Source organism: Marmota flaviventris, chromosome 4 (assembly GCF_047511675.1).
Source record: "Marmota flaviventris isolate mMarFla1 chromosome 4, mMarFla1.hap1, whole genome shotgun sequence".
Lineage (NCBI taxonomy): Eukaryota > Metazoa > Chordata > Mammalia > Rodentia > Sciuridae > Marmota > Marmota flaviventris.
The window spans coordinates 163,783,139-163,804,991 of record NC_092501.1 but is presented as its reverse complement, the minus strand read 5'-3'; the positions used below and the strand labels follow the sequence as shown (position 1 = coordinate 163,804,991).

The window sequence follows — 21,853 nt, the reverse complement described above, 5'->3', positions numbered from 1 at the left end:
TCACTTGTCCTCAGCGTGAAGGGACAGCACAAGTCCCACTGCTGGCCTGCCAAATGACTGTGAGTGTCAGATTGACGTCGCCACAGCAGCAAGGATCTAACGGACAGGGCTTCCTGCTGCCGCACGTTCACATTCATCTTGGGATAAACCTGGCCAAGAAGAGGGTCCTGCACCCACGATTAATGACTTTCTGGAACTCAGAAACGGACATCACCAAGGCCTGAGACAGATCCCCAGTGTGAACAAGGAGAAGGTGAAGCACAGATGGCCTGGGGCATTGTAACTCTGAACATGGACACTGTTCTCCTGGCCTTCATGATCTTCGCAGGTGAGATCACACCTAATATGCTATTTTATCCTTTCAATAACCCTATCACCATGGGAAGAAACCAAACCATTTGGGAAATAATTATCATTTAAAAAAGACAGACATATAATGATAATAAATAGACACAGAAACGATATTCTTTTCCTTGTCGTGTCCAGGGGACAGCACAGTCACTGTAATGCAATTTTTTAGATTATTAACCTCTAGCACTGCTGCAGAGGATGCTCACTAATTCACCCCAACCTGAATCACTGCACCTGCCCCTATTTAGGTTTTGTAGACCATCAGATTCTGCATAATGGAGGGGAACTCTGAAAGTTCCATGCCCTTTGGAATTCCATGCCCTGTAGAATGAAGTAATCGTATGGTAAGCTTTGTATCAGTGCACTTTTACTTCACATATTCTTCTATTTATTTCCTTCTTATGTTCCATGACATTTAGAAATGATGAGCATGAGTGAAGTGTGAATGCAAAACATATATTAAATGTTAATATTTGTGTATTAAACATGTAATTAAATTTAGTTATGTAAATTATTAAATATATATGTAAGCCATATGTTTATAATTTTGGATATTATACCTTGTATTTTAAGTTGTGATGAACCATTCTGGCTGCCAACCCAATGTATTACATTATTTTTCTACATTAATAAAGAATATACCTCTTAACGTGTGTCTCCTTTTGTCCAGTAATATGTGTTTCTGAAAAAACTATGAATATATTATTTGAAGCCATAAAACTGTCATACTGTTAACACTTTAAAAAACAAACAAACCTACCAAATAATAGATTGTTTCCACCACAAGATGCAAAAGCCTATGACAAAGAAAAGTCATACCTAAACCCTTTATTATGTTAAACTTCGACCAACACTCAGAATTGATGTATCCCTACATTCAGAGGAGCATTTAAAAAACAGTTATTTTTCTGTATTTTTTCATTCAGTTTTCCAAAACTGACTTTGTCTCACTGTAAAATCTTTGTCAGCTTTACAATCAACTGTGATCCTGTAGCTACATCAGGAACAATGTCCCACAGTTCATTTAAGATAGCACATGCTTGCTCTCCCACTTTCTCTCTTCTCCCCCTATTCCTGCTAAAAGGTACACCCTGAGTTAAATCCCAATGAACTTCCAATCAAGCTCAGGATTTGAAGGCACAGGACCCCCTGATTTTCTTACATTGGTGCAATAAATACAGGTAAGACCCATGGTACTCTATATCTACAGGAGCTGCTTACTTGTTAATTCTCCTACCACAAACAGCTGTAAAAACCGTATGAAATACAAATTAAGCATCTAAACTGTAGGCCTCTGAAAATCAGCAAGGTGCTGAGACAGAAGAAGCCAAGACGGTGGAGAAACCCAGATGCACCATCCAGGGGGACTTTCTGTGACCCTTTCTGAGCACACATGGTCCTTTTTCTGAGTGAAGCTCAGTGGCCTCGCAGGAAGTGAAGTGTCTGAGGAGTAAAGCAGAGATCGGAGCAGTCTCTCAGGGCTCGGAGGACAAGTCAGCTTCGTTCCAGACTCAGGGAAGGAGGACAGCCCAGCGGACATCAGCCCCATGGACACCAGCCCTGTGCACATCAGCCCTGCTCTCAGCAGACTCACGAGAAGGGTCAGTGAGAACCTTAGTGCCTCAGCGGGGAAGGGGCCTGCCTGCAGCTCACCTGCCACCAGGGAAAAGCAAGTTCTCCTGTGGGGAGGTAACAGCATCCCAGGCTCCGCAGACTTCCACAGGGAACATTCAATGTTTAACCCCAAAATTCCATGAGTGTCAGTAAATACACCATGTAATAGAAAACACACACACACACACACACACACACGAAAATAATCCCAGGGTTACAGCCATCAGACTATAACCATCAGCAACTGACATGGCCAAGAAAAGAACAGAACAATGAAGAAATTCATCAGAGATCAAGAGTATAAAATGGAAATTTTAGCATTTAAAAAATAACATAACTAGTGTCCACAATTTATAGATGACATTATCCGTAGATTCAAAAGAAGAGAGAATAACTATAACCTGGTAGGCCACCTGCCCAGATTATACGTCAAGAACAAAAGTAGAAAACAGAAAAAATAATAAAGTTTATATTTTTATAGAAGTCATATGACAAAGAAAAAAATCACAAATGGAAACAGAAAATATCTTAAATTCAATGATAATGAATTTATGAATTCAGTAAAGATGCATTGAAAGTAAAATAAAAGCCTCAAGATCTTATTTTATTAACAAAGGCCATAAGTAAGTGGTAAATCTATACCATGTAAACAATGATCAAAGTGAACTCAAAGCAGGAAGAAGGGAAGGCCAAAGGCAGAGAGGTCAAATGAGAACAAATATGCTATACAAGAAAAGAAGCCAAGATATTTTTCTTTGAAGATATTAATACAATTAATAAATTCCTAGATCACTGATTTTACGAAGTCAGAAAATTCTTTAAAAATATAATTATTAGGCCAGGCTCAGCGGCACACGCCTGTAATCCCAGCAGCTCAGGAGGCAGAGGCAGGAGGATCTCAAGTTCAAAGCCAGCCTCAGCAATTTAGCAAGGCCCTAAGCAACTCAGTGAGACCCTGTCTCTAAATAAAAATTTAAAAAGAGCTGGGGATGTGGCTCAGAGGTTAAGTGCCCCTGAGTTCAATCCCTAGTACCAAACAAACAAAGAAAACCCCCACAACTTTTAAAAACTTAAATAAAAAGGAACAAGAACACAAAGAGCCCCATATTTGTCAGTGAAATTAAACCCAGAATGATAGCCCTCCCTACAAAGAAAACAGCAGGCCTAAGTGGTCCCCTGGTGAGTTCTTCCAAACACTGAGGAAGAAATAACACTGAGCTCACACAGACTCTCTCCAAGCTTGGAAACAGAACACACTTTCCAATTACTTTTATGAATTCAGCATAATTTTGATATGAAGGACTAAAAAAATAGTAAAAGAAAAATCAGAGGCTGATCTCTGTCATGAGCATAAATACAAAAATCTCTAATTATTATCTAATAGAATCCAATATTATAAAGAAATGAATGAAACATTAAAGAGGGTTTGCTTACCATTTGAAAGTAAGGAAACAATTCATAAACAAAACAATAAATGAGAAAAATGATTATCTCATTTGCACACACAAATATTTGTTAAAATCAAATATTCCATTCATTATGTACCCTCTTATGAAAATACCAATAAAATGGAGTTTCCTTGACCTTATGAATTAAAAAAACATCTTCACACCTGATATGGAGTTATTAAAGTCTCCCCTGAGATCAGGAATAATTTTTTACTTTTAAATTGAACTACAGTTTCCATTTACCAATTTTATGGTTATCTTACCTGGTAAAATAAGGAAAATCTGGCAGAAGGGTTGTAAAAGAAGATTTTTTTTTTTTTTGTAGAAAACATGATTTTGTGCACTTTAAAAATTAAATGATTTTATACCTATCAAGTGAATTTAATAACTTACTAGATTTAAGATAATGTTATTCTTTGAAACATCGCTTTTACATGATGACTAGATACAGAAAAAAAATTTAGACTATTATTTATAATATCATTTAAAACATCGAATGAAACTATGTAAGACATCTCCCAGAAGAGCAGAAAGATTATTCACTGAGAAGAATTCAAAAGAAATCATATATTTAAGAGATTTGGAAATTTTAGTTATTCTCAAGCTTCATGCAATAAAATTGAAGATCCAGGGGGTTCTCACTCCGCTCCCCAACACACCCCAGGGAGTTGATGAGCTGACTCCAAGCCAGAGAAACGCTAGAACCAGCCATGCCCAGGCCAACGGAGAAGGGCCAACATGAAGGTCTGCAGTGGAGACACTGCCGTGCAGACAGCAGGCTCCGGGGTGAGGGACGTTACCTCCACAGGCCTCTCCTTATGGAGACCTGGCTAAGGCAGAAGGGCCCCCAGAGTGCAGAGGGGAAGCGGGTCTTTACAAAACAAGGCTGTGTCAAACACACATAAAGAACAGTCGAATCTCACCCTCCCTCTTCCAAGGTGTTTCCCACGTGCACTTAGAATCCGGAATCCTTAAAGGTCCTCAAACCACTGAGAAAAAGATGACCCAACAATTTTAACACTTTTAATGTGAAAGTCTTGAACAGACACTTCACAAGGAGGATGTCATTGGCAATAATCATGTGAGATGTGGTCAGTGCCACTGCTTCTCATAGAAGAACATACTGAGACCAACATAGATTCCACTCTATACCCAGGAGGATGGCAGACAGAACAAATAGGATTCGCTTATTCAAAGAAGAGAAGCAACCAGATTGCTACATTCTGTTGGTGAGAACATAAATTGGTACAACCACCTGGAAGATTGCCAGCATGTCCCCAAACTGAGCACACAACACACCTGCAGCCACCAGTCCCCTCCTGGAGCTGTGCCCAGCAGCACGAGTGCACAGGTGGAGGCCACAAGGACCTCGCACAGACCTGATTTCCATCAGTGGTGAATTACACTGCCACACAGCCACAAAAGGGAATGTTCACAAGTCGGACAAAGGAAAAACGCCTACTATTCTGCACAGACACATCTGCGGAGTTAGTGACCCTCTGTTCCTTGACCTGCGTGAGGGTTTCGGATGCCACTGCCTTGCATGAATCAGTTCTACAGAACATCTGACACTGGTCCAAGACTCTGCATTACTAGATAAACCTCACAGAAATATCATTTATGCTGCAACAGAAAAGTGGCAGAAATAGCGCTGAGCTTTTCCTGAGTTATTAAGAAGCCACGTCAGATCAACGCTAAGCCTCGGACAGAACTTCTGCAATGACTGGGAAAGTCCTCTTGCTCTTGTCTGTCATGTCCATGGACTCTTGGTTGCCCGGGGTGAGGCTCGGGTAGGACTGGGACAATGAAGACAGTTTTATGAAGTTGACTTCTGGTGCCCAGGGGAGGGTCCTAGTGAGCCGCAGTGCTGTTCTCCTGAGCTGTGCGGTGAGACCTGATGCCTCGAGGGCCTGCAGAGGGTGACCTCTGTCTGTCTGTCCCTCTGTCCCCCCTATCTATGGGTGTGACTGGGCTTCAGGAGGATACATCTACTCCCTATCTCCTACTTTCCACACACCTACTCCTTAGTGTGAATTCCACTGTAGAGCTGAGCTGGCCCATGGACACACTGACACCTAAGAGCCCTCTGAGACAGCCTTCGATCCACTACTGCTTCCACATCATCCTGTGTTTTCCAGTTGGCTGGAATAATTTTCCAAAAGTAATGTATCTCTTAATCATGAAGGTCTTACGATTAAAACTAGCCAGTCATTTGGGAAAATCTACACACGCACTATTTCCCTTTCCTGTCCCACGCTTCAACCCAATAGAATCTCTTTAGGAAGAATTCATGAATTCAAGCAAGGGCTTTAAGGCACAGATCCCCAGGTTAACAGGAGAGTATGGAACAAGCAGCCATCAGTTTGGCCTGTCCAGTGAGTACTGTCTTAGAAGAATCAAATACTTTTAGTGCTAAGCATACTTTTGATAATTAACTCTGATTTTCAAAGTTTCCTCAGAACAAACTAATTAACATGCAACCATTCACTGAGAATTTTAAAATGTTTTTCTGAGAAGTGTGACCTTCATTATTATTTCTTTTGCTCTAAACAATCATCTGACACACAGGTGTATCCCTAGAGAGTTCCTTTGTGTCATTAAAAGGTATTTTAAGTTTATACTCACCAGGGTAGAGTAGATTGGGAGCTCCTTGAATGGGTTAACAAGCAGAAGGATATCCCCAATGAAAGTCTGTTAAAAAAAAAAGACAGAAATAATTCAGGAACCAATGCATAGAATCTGAAAAGAATAAAAATTATATGACTTATAGATCATCATGGGAGGTATAGACAATAAGGAATACCATATTGCTGCAAATTGCTTCAAATATTTGTAATTGAAGAAATAGAAAAATTCAAATTTGTTCCACTAAACATAACAAGTGAAATGGGTGGCTGCTAAAAATTCATCACGGGATTCTGTGAGCCAGTCTAAATAAAAATACAGAGTTAAAGCAACTAACAAATGCATAGGAAGAAGCAAGTAGAGGGAAGGCTCTGTGTTGCTAAAGCACAAGAATCAAAAAGACATTTTAACTAACAAAGATCAATAAAGTCACAAAGAACAGATAAAAGAAAGTGGTAATAAAAGGATGGATTTAAACCCAAACGCATCCGTAAGTGCAGCAGATACAAAGGTTCCAAATACTTGCGTTAAAAGACACAGATTACGCACTGGATTAGAATATGAAACGTGCTACCTGAAAGGTAAGCACCTTAAACATAAAGACTAAGAAAATTTGAATGTCAGAGAAAGAAGCAAGATACAAATACAAACAGTACTACCAGGCGAGAAGGTGATCCTCATAATGCTGGGTGAGACAAAGTGCAAGTTAGGAAGCAGTGCCCCCAATAAGGGACGTTTCATGGGAACAGACTGACAAAGCAAGAAGGAGACGGAGCAAACGCGGTTTCCGTAAACAAGATCCAGCATCATTCCTAAGAAAATAAGCACAGCTACAGGGAGAGAGTATGAGTTTACAATGATGGTGAGAAATTCTGCTTTATGGTTTATGGAATAAGCAAACAAAATTTTAAATAATTAAGTTTGACCTATTAATTTACATAGGCCATCCTTACTACCAATGGCAGAATATGCATCCCTCTTAGGTGAACTAGAGCAGTTTCATTAAATTCATTTATTTGTTTAATTTATTACTATTATTATTTGTGTGCATGTGTGTGTATGTGGTGGGGGGGCACTGGGGGCCCAATCCAGGAGTGCTCGACCACTGAGCTACCCCACTGCCCTTTTCTTATTCTGACACAGGATCTCCCTAAGTTGCCCAGGCTGACCTCCAGGTAACTGTCCTCCTGCCTTGGTCTCCAGAGTTGCTGGGATTATAGACATGAACCACTGGGCCCAGCTCAATCTCATTAAATGTAGAGGATCCGAGTCAACAGGTTTATTCTCTGATCATGGTAGAATTAAAATGGAATATTCAACTATGTACAGGAAATTAGCTGAGAGAGTTTAGGGGATTTTACTCCAAAACAAAACAGGTGACTGAGGTGATGGATATGTTAATTTGCTTGACTGCAGTAATCACTATATGCATCAGGACAAAATGTTATATACTCTAAACATAACAATAAAACATATCTTTTAAAATATTCATTTCAATTAAAAAATCAATCAGTAATGGATGCTTCCCCCAAATATTTGGAAATTATACAATATATATGCAGATAACCTATGAGTAAAAATGGAAAAAAAAATACAAATAAGAAAATATTTTGGTTGCCTGGCATGGTGGCTCATGCCAATAACCCCAGCAGCTCAGGAAGTGGAGGCAGGAGGATCACAAGTTCAAAGCCAGCCTCAGCAAAAGTAAGGTGCTGAGCGACCCAGTGAGACCCTGTCTCTAAATAAAATACAAAATGGGGCTGAGGATGTGGCTCAGTGGTCAAGTGCCCCTGAATTCCATCCCCGGTACCAAAAAAAAAAAAAAATGTTTGGTTAAAGCAGACCATACCAATTGGCTGCAGCTACAGGTGTGGTATATGAAGAATACAGCCTGAGAGGTGTGTGCTAAAGAGGAGGGGAAAGTGGCAGTTAGTGAGTTGGGTGTACATTTCAAGTAGCTTTTAAAATTACATCAAATTACACAGAAACAATGAAGAAAATTTTAAAAATGTAGGAACAAAACTCGGTGGAATAGGAAAAAACAGAAATAAAGCAAAAAATAAAAAATCTAAATGGTGATCCCTTGAAAATCTACAAACTCGACCCTGATAAGAACAATCAGAGAAACAAGAGGGAATGCACCAAATACCCCTTGTCAGAAACACAATCCGTGAGGGGAGACAGCGGAGTGCGCTCACCCCCGAGTCGGACCCTCAGACAAGGTGAACAGCACGTCTCACCCACACCAACAGAGAAAACAGAAAACCCAAACAGCTCCTTTCTGTGAACAAAAAGGAATCGATGTCTAAAACCCCTTGCACAGAGGAAGCTTAGGTGAATTCCTCCTGGCATTGAGTACCAAATAAACCAATGTTATACAGGTTATTCCAGAAAACGACAGACAAACACTTCTCATTTCACTTTAAGAGGCCTCCGTGAACGTGGTGTCAGACTCTCACGGTGTGTTATAGAAGAAGTACAGCCGACCTCCCTCATTAAAATACATGCCAAAGTCCTAAGCCAAGTATAACCAACTGATCAAGCAATATAGGAAATGAGAAGTTAGTATATCTCAACCAAATAGGCTTTATTCTAGAAGTGCAATGTTGCCTTCATATGTGAAAATCAACACCTATAATTAATAATACAAAAAGATGTAGGATCACCTTAATAAATAAAGTAAAAGCACTTAATAAAAGTCAATGCCCATTCTTGATTTAAAGATAGTGATAACTTAAAATATTAAACTACCTAATCCAAGGAAAGTAACTGTAGCTGTGGTGTGGCCACTCAAACTACCTCTCAATCATAAAACACTGGAGCTTCTCCCTGGGTCTGGAAATGGAATAGGCTGTCTGGTATTGCTGACTTCAGTCACTGTTTAATCAATGGGCATAGCTCACAAAACAATACAAAGAAAAAAGATAGAGAATTAAGAATGAAAAATAAAAGTCATTAACTAGAGAATGGCATTGTATGCAAAAAACAGAATATCCATATGTATTAAAGTTTACTTATGAATTTAACAAGTCCAATAAAGAACAGATGATCATAAAAAATCAAAATTGCATCATTCTAGAGTATTCACAAATGATAAGAAAGTGGAATTTTCATATTCCAGTAAGAAAATATTCTCAAAATTTGAAAAATTCCTAGAAATAAATTTAATACACCTGGGAAAGAGTTCTAAACCAAAAACTAGAAAATATTTTAGGGAAATTAATGATGACTGAAAGAAGAGTTGTAACATTTCATGAAGTGGAAAATGAATTATATCTGAAATAATACTAATTAAAATCCAACTGAAATTGCTGAATTGGCTTTAAAATATGTATACAAATGTCCAAAGGTCACTACTGTCTGAACATTTTGAAGAGCAAAATTAGGACTTTTTTGATTGATTAGGACATATCAAGATTTAATATATAGCTACAATAATTAAGATATTTTGATATTGGCTTGAGAGCAAACAGATTATTACAATAAAAAAATAGATTCTGAAAGAGGCCAGTTCCCTAGTCCATCAGATTTGTAATGGGCAGCTCTGCAGCGCAGCAGGAGGCACGTGTTGGTCCTACTGTCTTAGGGCTTTGAAATCTTTTCCACAGGGTAGTCTGCCTTCAGTGTAAAAGTTAAAACAATCAAACATCAAGAAGAAAATCTTCATTGATCAAGGCCAAAATTTCTTACAGAGGACACACAACCACTAACCCTCAAGAACATGAAAGTTATAAAGTTCTCTTCAAAAGAGGACACAAAACCACTAACCCTCAAGAGCGGACACTACCAGGAGAGTTCGGGAGAAAAACCAGAAGTACAGAAGGAGGTGCATGCAAGATGCTCATGTGGAGAGGAAGAATATTCTGGTATGTAAGAACTCCTGCGTATCCAGACGAAAGAGAAAGAAAACTCACGTCTTTAAAATGGCAAATAACCAAACAGACTGTTCACAAAGGAAGCTTAACGAGCCATGACGTTCATCAGTATTGTCGTTGGTTACCAGAGGAGTATGAACTAAGGTCACAACGAGGCACCAGGGCACAGCTGCGGGAAGGGCTGGAATCTAAGCATTAATGAAACAAACCACTGGCCACACTGCAAGCTATTTGGCCACATTTACTGAGGCAGAACCTGCTTTACGCCAACGGGGTTCCTGTCCTAGGTAACCCCCCGCAATCCTTCTGCACGTTACCCACGGAAGTCCCTGCAAGTGTGTACCACAGGAAGCAGGGCTCACACTGTCGGCTGTTCACAACAAGAGTGCAACGACTCAAAGGCCCCCCAGTTGAGGACCCCGGAACTCCATCAGGACACATTCACAGAGTAGCCATGCACAGGAATAAAACTTAATCACCACCTCTACAAGCCGCTGTGCAGCCGCATGTCAGAACCACCAGGATGGGTGAGAGGGATGAAAGAAACCCCTCTCCAATACATTTTGAAAAACAGTCGAGACAAAGTGACCGCTGTAAACTGGACAGAGGGCTCCTCTGTTCCCTGTCTTTACAGGTTGCTGCTCACACAGGTGCATTCGCAAAACAAAGCTCCACTGAGCCAGACACTAGCGTTACCTATAATTCTACAAGCCAGGATTCCCCACAGCGTTTGCTCAAAACAAGGAATGGTCAGTGTCCACTGCAAAAAACAAACAAACAAACAAACAACAACAACAAACAGAAGAATGGCAATAAAAATGAGATAATAGATTTGGAGTTATCATCGATGTAGTACTTTTAAATTACTGTTGAATTCTACAGAAGAAAAATGAAGCTGGGGATCTGATTGTGGATTTGGAAATTAGCGGATAAAGGAGATGGGAGACTTTAAAACAAACCTCTCGGAAGTTGCATTTTCTATTGAGGAATAATTTTCACGGTGGCCTAATCACTGAAGGAACTTGAGAAAGTGTGCATTTCGTGATCACCAGGACGTGGCTCATAACGCTGGGATCCCATGTGACCCACAGTCATAGGACCCCCTCAGGAATAGCAAGTGCACTGTGGGGGACATTCCCATGACTGGCACTGTTCCTGCCCTGCATGCCAATGTGCTTCTCTTCCTCCACCAGCGCACAGTCAGACTGCACAGACAACAGGGAACCGCGACGGCATTGCATAGCCACAGTGTTCAGTACAGGGTGGGGCAGCTTGCCCAGAGGGGTCAGTTCCCCTGGTGGAGGACCCTCCACCTCTGACACCAGCGTGCCAGCCCCACAGTCACCTGAGCGAGGCACAGGGTAAGCGGCGGCTGCGGGGCCAGCTCTGCAGCCCTCCGTGGGGGCCGCTGCTGTTTCAGGCTTGGCTCAGCAAATGTTCTGAGCCCTGTGTTTATTTTGTGGCTCTTTCCTCCCTAATTCTCCAGTCACATTAGTGTGTTTATGCAGATTTCTGCTGACAAGCTTCTTTGCCGCCCATAAAGGACTGGAGGCTGCATTCTGTTCTCCCTGCTCCGACTGCTGCAGGGCAGCTGGGGAAGGGTGCTCTATTCCACGCTTCTCCCGCAAGCACAGCCTCATCACCCACCATTCATTTTCTGTTTGAAGGTTGGGAGCTTCCTACTGCTGCAGAGATATGGAACGTCCCTCTAAACGTTCAAGTGAATGCTATACAATTTGTAGAAGAGTAAGTCACCGTTGGTTTCAAAAGATCGTATTACATAACAAATCAGACTGCAGAAAAGAGATGAAGATCCCCATCAAACAGCGGATTCACTAACACTCGATCTGGGCTCTGAGGAAAGTCACCACTCATACCAGCCCCAGCTGTCTGCCACGAAGAAGCAAACATTAACTTCTTTCTCTTGTGCTGAAAATGGGGACGTGGTCTGAGCAGGCTTCTTGTTTATTCGGTGTTTATTGTGCAGCTAACTCTCCATCCGCTGGATACGGACATGCACGTGTGCGCACCTCTGTGCATGCCTGGAGCGTGTGCGTGGGTGGGAGACACAAAATGAAGTCTAAACAAGAAAAACAGAGTACTGCATAAGTTTAGGAGAAATGCGCAGCCAGGTGAGAGGGTGGAATGCAGGTGCTGCAGCGTGCATGGATGAGGGGCCAGGGGGCTCTGTGACGAGGATGCTGGAGGGAGGAGGCAGGGAGCACTGGTCAAGCTTTTCAGACAGAGTCCTGCACAGAGGTGCCGGATGGGCTCAGAGGACACCAAGATGACCAGGATGACCGGAGCACAGGACCCAAGAGAGGAGCTGTAGCCCTCGAGTTAGGAAGGCCAGGGGCAGGAGGCCAAGCCTCCAGGCCCATGGGCTTCCTTAGGGCTCTGGCTCTCCTCAGGGTGAACTAGACGTCCTCTCTGCAGAGAAAGGACAGGAGAGGTGTACACTCCAACAGGATCATCCCAGCGCCCGCACTGAGAACAGACAGAAGGAGAGCAAGAAGCGGATGCATTTATTTGAAGTTTAGTGCTAAATGCAGGAGTGAAAATGTATGTGCGCCAGGCGGCTGTAGTGAGGGCGGCACCTCGTGTGTATCCTAGAGGAGGCAGGAAAGGCAGAGGTGGACAGGGGCAGAGAAGCCGGCTGGACACACAGTGCTGCTGTCAGCCAGGAGGCCAGGCCAGGGGAGGAGCAGGAGGGGTGAGGTGGGAGGGCCAACTCCATTTACTATAATGTCAAGATTCGGACTCTAAATTTGTGTTTTCTGTTTGTGGGGAAGGAGCCCTGGCTGGTAGTTCCAATTAATCAAGAGCTGATACTTCTGTAAATGAAAATAAGAATGAATTGCTAGAGAAGTGAGGCTGAAGAATTACATGAAGACATACACAGGGGGGACCCCGATTCTCACATCCAACAGACTCAAATGATCAAATCGCAGTCCGGGATATTTAAAATGCTTATTTCTTTGCAGACTTGTAATCAGATGTTTACATGACTAGCAGTCCACAAAAGATGCTTAAAAATAACTTATTAAACCTATAATGTTTAAATTGCACGTCGACCCATTAGATGTGAATCAGACACCATAACTCAGAGCAGTCCCTTTACGACATTGATCCTAGGTGGCTTAGCTCTTCAATATTTCAGGTAAGGGGACAGGAAAGCCAGGCCTCACACCGTGTCAAGTTTAGATCTTACATGAATTTGAGAAACCCAGGCGATGTTAATTCTGATGAGAGAGAGAGAGAGAGAGAGAGAGAGAGAGAGAAACTGAGCAGAGCAAGATTTATCCTGAAGACATGTTAGAGCCAGGACTGGGATAAGCCGGCAGGAAGAGTCTGTTGCTGGGTTGAAAAACACTGGACAGGCCTCCTAAGAGCATGACCAGTGTGGTTCCACACCCAGTGTGTGCCCAGCACCCAACACTGGAGCCAGCTGTCAACCAGGCACCAACAGGGAGCACAGCCACCAACAGAGATGCTGTGCTAGTGACAGTCCACCCTGACCCCTGACAGCCTGCACGCTCAGGGAGGTTCACTAGAGAACACCTGAGTGGAGGCTCCCCCCCCCGCCCCCCGTCTTTCATGGGAAAGAAAGATAATGTTGGGGAAAGAGAAGAGTCTCAGGGAAGCCCCAGAACAGGCAGGGAAGCGACATCAGGCCCTTGAGGGATGGGAAAGGAAGTCCTCAGTGCTTTGCTCAGGACCCAGGTGGGTGCAGGGCATGCAGTCCTGTAGCTGAGGTTCTAGCCTGGGGACACGGACAGTGGTCTGCCTCCAGGAGAAACGTAAGAGCCACAGGCAACAGTCCAGACAGAGGCTTTCAGAGGGCCTTGTGGGTGAAAGTGACTTCAGTTCACTGTGAGAGCAGACTGAGAGGAACGAAGCCCCCAGGGGAAGGCAGGGCCGGCCTTGGAGAGGGGCTGGTGGCTCCAGGGTGGGCCACAGAGGATAGCTGGGCGTAAGTGGAGAGCTAGGACCCAAGTCACTGGGAGCCTGGGGAGAGGAACACCAACATCAAGAGTCTTTCTGCATTGTAGGAAGGCAGCACTATAATTAAGAGTAAAAAGCCTAAAAAGAAGAATAAATATGATATCGGGGATGCAAACCACGCACACTTTACAAAAGTACCAGGGTGGTAACAGACCAAAGCAATCAGCTTTCACCACTTAATGCCAATGACTCACTTTCATTAATTTTGATAGAAGTATTTAATTTTAAGTGTATTTACGGTGGCAGGCAATTTATCCAAGCGTCAAGATGCTGTATTGCATTTTCATAGACTAATCAGTATCTAACAATTTATGACTTGTAAAGAAATCTCATACTTCACATTTACATGGAAATTACTTAATCAATTTCCCAGTAGATTAGGAAAAATGGGTATTATCAAGAAAGGATAACAGGTATGTGCATCATCAGATTTCTCTGCAGACGTTCTGATTGAATTGCTCTCTGCTCTGTGCAGAAAATAACAATCAAAGGGAGTGGGGGCAAAGGAGGGAGGGGGACAGCCTCAGCCTCCTCGGGCTTTCAGATGACGAGGTGCCTACATTGTCCTCGGCATTGGAAGAAGGGACATTCTAACAAGGTAGGGCCACTGCAAATCAACTCTCTGTACTGTTTGTCTTCTGGTAATATTTTCATATCCTGTTATCAGAAATGCGTGTATGAATTATCTACTTTACACACAGAGGAGCTTCCTGATGATTTACAACAACAACAGTTTCTCTTCCCATGCAAACGAGCAGCCCTCATGCATAGTCAATGAGTTGTCCCAGCGTCTCTCCCAGGCCAGGCAGGGTAGAGCAAAGGAGCGGAGGCACAGCATTCTTACAAGTGATTTGCCGATCCTGCTGGGTCCAGCAAGACCTTCATAGCCATGGTGACAGCAGGAAAGTTCAACCGTGGTGAGTACTCACATCTTGCTCAGTCTACACTCGCATCTACACCTAGCTCTGAAACTTGGAACCCGGCAGCACTTGCCCCATATAAACGAACCAGAATGAACCTGAACTCTAGGACACTGGACATAGCTCCACCAGGAGCAGAAGCTACCAGGAGTCTGGTGCTTGCAGGGTCTGCAGGTTGAAGGTTGGGGGGGCTGAGGCGGAGCAGAAGGTCACCCCGAGGGCACTCACGTATATCTGGTTGTTCCCAAAGCGCTTCTGAATCTCGTACAGCAGGCTGCCATCATTGAGCTCACTCAGCGTCGCCAGGTCATCGTTGGGAGCCGGAGGCATTAGCTTGACCTAAGGAACAGACAAGTGTGGTCAATTCTCACAGCTTTCCAATCGGCTGTCGCCGCGGTTGGAGGTTTCGTCTGCGACCTCATGTCAAAAGTGTGAGGACCACTTGAGTGTGAAACTGTTATGAAAAGACGACATGGATCAATAAAAATGAAAAAAATTCAGAGCCACAGGGGAGTGTAATGAGACAAGAACCCGTGCTCCACTCCCACAGTGCGCACGCGCACACCCCCGCAGGACACCTGTCACTCAGTCATGGTGTCCATCAAGATCACTTCAACATGTCAGCCCCCTCCCCCACTACAGTCCAGGCAGCTGAAGTCCTCTGCAGGACAGAGAGCTGGCACTGGGTACCGAACCGCGGCGTCCCAGCTCTTCTCCTGTTGCCACCATTCATGGAGCTTAGTTTCTGCATCGTTAGGAGGGGCCAGATGTCCAAAGCAGGTTCCGGGTCTGTGTGACGTTTATGCTGTTTACAATACTCTTAAGAAGCTGTGAGGGTGGGGTGACCACCACGAGGAAAACAGAGTCTTCTTGTTCCTCCCAACATTGGGAGGCAGAGTTTAGAAACTGAACAATATTTTAAATAAAAAGACAGATAGATGTCTAATTTGGATTCTTTAACTACATGAATATCTAGCTTGGAAATGTGTAATGATTAATTTTATGAAATATCCTCTGAAAAGTAGACCCTGGACATAATATCGCAGCACTGGTTTTCTTATGTCACACAAGGACAGTAAAGAACACAGAATATTCCTATCCATGTCCCTGTGAGGACAACGATGCCCACAGTCAAATTTTGATAACAGCATGTTTGTTTTATGCGTGTTCAGGTTTGCATTCCATATTTGTGTTGCATTTTATATTTGGAATTAGATATTGCATTATTAATTTTGTGTGCCATTGCTAAATGATTTAAACATAAACAGTGGGTGTTTTATCATCTTAGCTAAATGTTTATAAAGTGAAAAATATTACACATTTTAAAAGCTAAACATTAGGCTGGTTTTCAGATATTAGGTAACTGTCACAGGATGGAATCTTGCCGCGAGTCCCTAAAGTCCACCCATCATTTCCCAGGCTGTCCCTGACCTATTAGAGCACAAACACAGTGCTGTCCTGGGCCTCGCAGGCTCGGGGAGGCGCGACCTCACGGCCATGTGTGGAGAACCCCAGGTCTCTCTCTCACTGAAGAGGGACTTATTCGGGGACGTTTGCTGGAGCACGGTACAGAAGACGGTGCTGGGGCTTGGAGGTGGGACAGGGACCCCTGCAGGGCCCTTGGATGAGAGCCTCTGAACACACATGGACAAGGGCGGTCACAGCTGGGAGAAGCTGGGTGGCAAGTCACTGGAGGGGAGGGGTCCTGTCAACTGCCCTAACAGAACTCCTACCCTGGGACCAGGGCCATCGGGCCCCATCAGCTAGGGAGGGTGACCGCAGGTTAACTGCAGGGCCTCTGGTGGAAGTGACCTGACAGGGTGCTTTTGTTGTAACTGGATTTACAAGGAGGTGCGGGTGGGCCTACGGGAAGCTCTAAGGCCCGAGTGAAGCCTGTCCAAGCAAAGAATTCTGTCACTCACCACACTGCCCTCAACAAGACCCTCAGCAATTCTCTGTTTTAAAAATGTGGCTCTTTCTCATACTACTTTTGAGAAAAATTTCTTTGCTGAACAGTAACTTTTTAAAGTTTGGCTTTCACTGTGGTAGCCTTCACCAACTGCAGTGTTGCACCATTCTGAACCAATGAGGCCCAGAGATGGTGACGATTTTCCTAGGGCCACACAGCTGGTGAGAGGCAGAAGCTGGAAAGGAACTGCCGAGTAAGGGTGAAGACACTGCGGCAGACGATGTAAACAGGGAACACACCCAGAATTTCCCTGAGCTTTTCTTGCTCGTCTACTCTTAGCCAGGCATTGGGATTTAGCACACAAAAGAGAGAAAAGGGGAGGAAGAAGAGGAGAGGTGGACCGGACCTATCAGGCAAGGAGAGCCACCAGGCACAGCTGTGGGCCACCAAGCCGAGCTCCCACCAGGATCAACGGAACAAGAATGAAGTGTGCTTTACTAACGGATGACTTCACTGTAGTCTAGGACCACAGACTGGAATGTCTGCCCTCGTGTCCCGAGGACTCTGGGAAACAAGACAAATGGATTCACATGCACTTCATGGAAGGGAAACATCTACACAGAGAGACGCCCTCAGGGATCTTTTATCATCGATTTAGGGGTAGATATAAATACCTTTTCTTTCTAACGTCTTTGCAAGATTCTCTTGAATAACAAAATCTTATGCACAGTCATCAATGTCCTCTAAACTACAAATGTACGGTGTGTATAAACACAAAATTAACAGACACATGAGCCGTGCATGTGTGATATGAATCGATGATACCATTCAATATCTGTTTTGTTTTGTTTTTGATACGGTGACTGAATCTGAGGTGCGTAACCATTGAGCCACACCCCAGCTCTTTTTATTTACTTTTAGACAGGGTCTTGCTAAGTTGCTGAGGCTGGCCCCAAACCTGGCAATCTTCCTGCCTCAGCTTCCTGGGTTACTGAGATTATAGGCGTGAGCCATCACACCTGCCATGATCCAATGTCTTGGAACAACACAAAAATGTAGCAAAATCTGCAACAAGTGAGAGTGCAGATGTAACTCCAAGAGCAATCATCAAAGGAGAAAGATGAGCAACATGATTCTCTGAAAGCATAATTACTAGACTAATAAAATTCCTCTATTGACCACCACCCTAGCCATCTCGATGCCAGTTTCTTCCTGCACATGTAGAAAAACATGCAGTGTGACGGAGGCTGGCGTTTGTCCCAGGGGCGTCTCCCTGGCATTCCCAGACTGCCACCTCCAGTCCAGCTGCTGCCAGGGGCTGAAAGCACTGGGCTGGGGCCAAGACATGGACACTCCCTGGCCTGTGACAGTCAGGATGCTGAGTGGATCAGGGATGGACCCCACGCTCATCCAGATTCCAAAATAACACGGAAGGAAACACTGATGACCAACTGGAATCAGGAACATCCGTGATGTGGCTTCTTTATGCAGCCACATCACAGGCACGGTGACAGCTCATGTCAAGGCAGGGAAAAGCTGAAGTAGAAGAAAAGCCGTGGGCTGAATTACGCATACCACCCACGTCCACGGGAGGTCAGGAACACAGGAGCCCGCGTCAGAGGAACAGACCAAGGCAAGGCTGCCCGTCCCCTCTGGGACTGGCCACTGTGGCATTTGCTACAAACGTAATCCAGAACAGAAGATCCAGAAGAGCTCAGGAGACACGCTCAGAAGCAGCATGAGCCGGAGTGCGGGAGGGGCTCTGGGTCTGCAGGCCCCTGGCCGCCACCATTTCAAGGCAGCTCTTGGTACCTGGGGTCCACCGTTCTGTTTGGTTCTTTGTGATTTTTCTCTCTGGGAGACAAGAAGTCTACGTCCGGGGACCAGACATCCACAGGCAAGACAGATGGTCTGACGTGTGGGATAAGGACAAGGGTTCAGGTTCAGGGGAGCCAACAATCCAGAATGGAAAGAGTGTCGGAAGAGGAGGTGGCTGGTGTCCTCACAGGACAGCATGAAACACGAGAAACACTTTACTACGCGTCCCAAAGCTTCCCTGCCACCGTGACCGACGGCCGGAACAAGCCCTCCTACTGCCCACTGCTAAGTGGTGGGCTTGTGGGCCTTTTCACTGACTGCTCCCGACTGCTGGGCGGCTACCGCTGGAGAGCTTGCCCGCTGTGTGTCTACGGATGACAGGAAGAAAGCTCAGGCCAGACCTCCAAACCCAGCTACCCCAGGCGCAGCGTGGAATGCAGACGTTCCCTGCCATTTTCAGAGGTGTCCCCAGTCACCTGGGCTGTGGGAGCTGAGCCAGAGCTTGCTGCAGTGAACCCAAAAGAGCCCCAGCTACGAGGTCAAAGATGCCCGTGGTTCTGGGTAATTTGCTTCACTCTCTTAAGTTTGATCCATTTAAAACTCAGTTTGAAATTTGAGCAAAAATATCAAAAGTGGGTAATAAACTGTGTCCAGAAATATTTTGGGGACTCAAACAGTGGGTAGAAGTATTTTTAAGGGAGAGTGTCAGTCAATGTAGAGTGTTGCTGTGTATCAGAATTCTGGACAATGATCTCAATTTACTTTGAAGGAATGAAGCCTGGGGGATGTGCAGAGGCATTACGTGAGGTCAGCGGATGGCGGAGGAGAGAAGACACCACTGTGTCACGCGCAGTCAATCCACGCTGACTGGGGAGGACCAAACTGTCTGGGATGTTTTTGAACAGCAAGAGAAAAATTCTGTTTTCTTGGAGATAATATAAAAGCTAACGTTAATCTCATTTGTTCTCAGAAATTAAAAGAAAGGTTAAATCAAGCCCTGAAGATTCATTAACATAGTTACCATTTGTGATGAGACCTATATTTTACAAAAATCTGGAAGGAGAGATGCTAAGTGGTTCTGTTTTAATTTTAAAAACTTCTCTACATTATGGACCTCTCTAAAAAATGTTAATCAGGCTTGGTTGCTTTGGAAGGCCTTGCTAACACCCTCTCACGACACTGGAGTGCATCATCCTGAAAATGCGCTGCCTTCACCTGCAGAGAGCCACCCAGACCCCGGTGGCCAAGAAGGTCCGTGGGTGTGACGTGTGTGGGGAGACACGGGTCTGAGAGAGGTGCCACAGCGCAGGAGACTAAGCAACCACTGTTCCCGCCCAGGTAACAACCAAGCAGAACATGACAGGTGCCAGGACACAGGACAAGGACAGGGGCTGATGTTAAGCAGGAAGGGCCACTGCGAGCCTCTGGATCATGGAGGCCTGCTCATTTTTAAGAAGCATTTTCTGTCTTTTAAAAATAGCATGTTAAATTTCCACCTAAATGCAACTGAATTGCTAGTCATAAACTGTTCTGAATCCACAGGGGGAAATTGCAGGACCTTGACAAAAGAGTTGACTTACTGGGCACTTCTTTAATTAATAAATAATTGCCATTGTATTACTGCTGAACTCAACATGTAATTAATAGCTTAAAGACAAATTAACAGAAGCATTATAAATTCTCACAAAAACATTGACTACAAATCATGCATTGGTTGTAATTGTGTTAGAAAATTTCTTGAATGTCAGAAAACCTCAACAGTAGGAAATCAAATTAATCACACATTTCTATAACCAATTAAGAAAATATTTCAAAACAATACCAATAAAAATTAAAAAACCAAAAAGCTTCAGTTTGATTTATCTAAAGCTTTCTGAATTACATGGAATCCTGAGAAGAGGGTGTTTAGAAAACCTGGCTAAAATAATATATTCAGAATTAGATGCACTGAAACAAAATGGTTTTTAAAAATGTAAATCACTCTGCCATTTAAAAAATGCTAAACATATAAAAATCATTTATTTCTATGGCAATTAAGAAAGAAATACATTAATTTCTGTGATCCCTCCCAACTTCCAAGTGCCTCCCATAGCTTGGGAATTGTGTGTGCACGTACACGTACACACATACACACACACACACACACATGTTTACTTCTAAAGATAAATGGCTCTTAATGACTCTTTGCTCCTCCTCTTCTTGTGTATATTTGGATAACTTCAGGAAACAGAAAAATGCAGACTATGTAATCTTCAAAACAACGAGCAAGCACTCAACTGGAAATCCGCAAGAAGGGACCCTGGCTGAGTTTCCATTTACCACAGGTGGTAAAGACGGTCAAAAACCAACTGCCAATACAAACACAGCAGCAATTGTGCTTGTCAATCAGGAGTACAAAGCCCTACTTACCTGTGGGAATTGCAATCAAAATATTGACTTATGCACCCATTCATTTTTCTCCGAATGGGGACTAGCAGATCCTTGCTTTTGAGTCATTTGGACTTATAGCACGCCTCCCGAGGAAGGCTGTGGAGACGCTGTGAGTACCTGCTCGGGCTTGCTGGGGCCGTTCACCAGGCTGCTTTCAGGGGTCCCATCCTGAGGCTGCTGGACACACACACTCTTTGTTGCATCTCTGAACATGATGTCTTTTTCCAACAAACTGTCTTGCTTGGCAATTGGAAGCACCATGGGACCACTGCAGGAAGCAATCGATACCACAATTAGTTTTCTTCTAACGTTGTCTCATCAATCAAAAACTACAGGAGAGCTGGACTATCGAATGTGGTTTCACTCAAAGAAGAAACAGTTTCTATAAGCTGTAGGGGAAAATAACAATGGGACACCTGTCAAGTTTTCTATTATTTTCGAATTCCATTCAATTTGATCTCTAAAAGAAAAAAACATTAATTTTAACTCTAAAAGAAAATGTTTACAGATATATATTTAATTGTAATCGAAAAATCAATAAGCAATTTAAAATTTTGAAAGGCATAACATCCTTAAATGTGAAAATGGATTGCAAACAAGAGAAGAAAGGCCTAATCTTGTGATTAATTGAAACATAATTCAGTTTATGATTTAAAAAGTAGAATCATGGCAATATTTTGAGCAAAAAAACTAATACAAAACAGAAATGCAAGCATATTTAATCAAGTCAACCTAGGTAAACATAATTATTGCATATGGTCTACAGGAGTGGTTAGATTCAAACTGAAGCCTGATGTGATTTTCTCTTTTCAACTACAAGGTTATTGAGGCCTAAGTTACACACAGTACACTGACCCT

The 21,853-nt window shown here is 43.6% G+C and overlaps 1 protein-coding gene across 1 annotated transcript in view; it reads right to left on the bottom strand.

The window, feature by feature from the left end:
* Positions 1–21,853, bottom strand: part of Myo16 (myosin XVI) — a 403,324-nt gene that overhangs the window by 239,502 nt on the left and 141,969 nt on the right. The window contains exons 9-11 of the mRNA XM_027938777.3: positions 21,113–21,263; positions 15,067–15,177; positions 6,039–6,104 (exon numbers count right to left, since the gene is read on the bottom strand). Of these exons, the coding sequence (XP_027794578.3) occupies positions 6,039–6,104; positions 15,067–15,177; positions 21,113–21,263 (328 nt within the window). The remainder of the gene's footprint in view (positions 1–6,038; positions 6,105–15,066; positions 15,178–21,112; positions 21,264–21,853) is intronic.